At 37.7% G+C, this 2,109-nt stretch overlaps 1 protein-coding gene across 1 annotated transcript in view; it reads left to right on the plus strand.

Moving 5' to 3' along the window:
* The window catches only part of LOC103583274 (integrator complex subunit 8-like), a gene marked incomplete at both ends in the record, with an annotated part of 9,135 nt that overhangs the window by 4,129 nt on the left and 2,897 nt on the right, over positions 1–2,109 (plus strand). Inside the window, one exon of the mRNA XM_008564638.1 lies at positions 202–312. Coding sequence (XP_008562860.1) covers positions 202–312 — 111 coding nt within the window. The remainder of the gene's footprint in view (positions 1–201; positions 313–2,109) is intronic.

The raw sequence follows: 2,109 nt of genomic DNA on the forward strand, positions 1-2,109 counted from the left end.
TTTTTTTTTTTGATTGAAAGTGTTTTTGTTTTTTTGTTGGCTGGCCAGTATGGGGATCCAAACTCTTGACAGTGAAGTTAAAGCACCACATTCTAACCAACTGAGCTAACCAGTCAGCCCTGATTGAAGATTATCAGAAGATTCTTGTTTAGATTTGGCATTCTCTATGTGTATGTATTTATGTTTTTTTATGTCTTCTAGTGGGAAGTACCTTCTGTCTTTAGTGGTGTTATCCTGGGAATTAAAGACAATTTAACAAAGGATTTGGTTTATATTCTCATGGCCAAAGGTTTGCACTGCAGTAGTGTTAAGGTGAGTGAAAGTGTGCATCAAAGACCTGTTAAGAATATGCTTTAATGATTTTAGTGGGAAATCAGGAATCAGAACCTGTTGTTTTTTCCTGATCCTAAAACTATAGTCAAAGGTCTAAAAGGAGATTTTTTTTTTTGTCTTTTTTCGTGACCGGCAACGGATCGCAACCTTCTGTGTTGTGCCCGTACCGGACCGGGACTGGCTACGGGATTGCAACCCTCGGTGTTGCCCCCGCTCCTCGCTCAGCCAGTGAGCGGCCGGTCTCTATGTGGGATCCGAACCCTCGGCGGGAGCGCTGCTGTGCTTCCCAAGCGGCGCACTGTAGCAGTGCGCCACCGGGCCGGCCCCCTAAAAGGAGATTTTAAAAGGTGTTTTGGTTTGTTATTTTTCCTTTACCATTGTAATTATATGAAAATGGTCTTAAACGTATGGATACTGCTCTATGCCCTTTTAAAAATCTAGACAACATGAAAAGGTGTTATTTGTATTCTTTAGGATTTAGTTATTGAAGATTATGTACCAAGATTGGAAAAGAATTCCTTAATATTACTTTTGTAGTGTATTTTACGTAAAGAGTTTGTGGTCTGTTTGGGAAGTTAACAGATAAGTGAAATGTTATATAAGAATGTAATTGCACATCTAATAGTATAGTAAGTTCCATAGTAAGTAGGGTGAAATACAGTATTTGGAAGTCAGAAGCTAAAACTGAGGCTTAAATAAGTTAGCTCGATAGAGAAAAAAATGAAAGATGTTAAAGACGGAGTTTGATACCATGAGGAAAGCTCAAAGAGGAGAAATAGGACACAGCGTATGAGGGGACTGGAAGCAGTAAGCTACTGTTAGAGTGTCATTTGTTATGTGAGGTGAGGCAGGGGTGATAAGGCTAGACGGGGAGGCAAGACCCTGAGGTAAAGACTCCTGTGAGCTTTGGTAAGGGGATTGGTGTTTATAGACCAGCAGTCTTCTAGCTGAATTACACGACTAGAAAGAATCCAAGATGTAGACATTGTAGTTTTAAGGAAAGCAGTTTGTAGCTTCTCAACTTCTCTTTCATAAAATTAATCTTCCTGAAAACACTCCTAGAGTCTACATGATGTCGGTTCTCCATTCCCACCCTTTTTTTTTTCACAATTGTAATTTTCCTGCTTGTTTAAAGAAAAAGGCTGGTGGGAGGCATACTGTAGCTTTACAGTAAATTTTAAAACCAAGTGCTGTAAGTCCTCCTTTTTTGTTGTACTTGAAAATCACTTTGGATATTATATGTCATTTTAGAACCAGCTTTTCAATGGCATAAAAGATCCTGCTGAAATTTTGATTCAGGTTGCAGTGAACGTGTAAAGCAATTTGGGGAGAATTGATAACTTAACAGTATTGACTCTTTCAATTCATGAACATAGTATATCTCTTTTATTTATGTTTTTGATTAATTTCATCAGTGTTTGGTGGTTTTCAGCATACAGATCTTGCATGTACTATGAGTATTTTGTTAGATTTATCCCTAAACGCATGTATGTCTTAGAAAATAGAAACAAAGTATAATTTGTTATTTAAAAGTCAAGATTTTCACTACACTATAAATAATATCCGTAGCATCTTTAAACCTCATGCTAAAAAATACTTCTCAACCTGAAAATTTATATAAGAAAGTAAACACTTTTACAAAACTGTTCTAAGAGGGAAATGAGCAAAGAATCTTTTGAAGGCAATGCTACAGGCCAGTGGTGCTCGAAGTATGGTCCTCACACCAGCAGCATCAGTGACATTTGGGAACTTGTTAGATATGCACATTGTTGGGCT

This window comes from Galeopterus variegatus, unplaced genomic scaffold (assembly GCF_000696425.1).
Source record: "Galeopterus variegatus unplaced genomic scaffold, G_variegatus-3.0.2 Scaffold21211, whole genome shotgun sequence".
In the NCBI taxonomy this organism is placed as follows: Eukaryota; Metazoa; Chordata; class Mammalia; order Dermoptera; family Cynocephalidae; genus Galeopterus; species Galeopterus variegatus.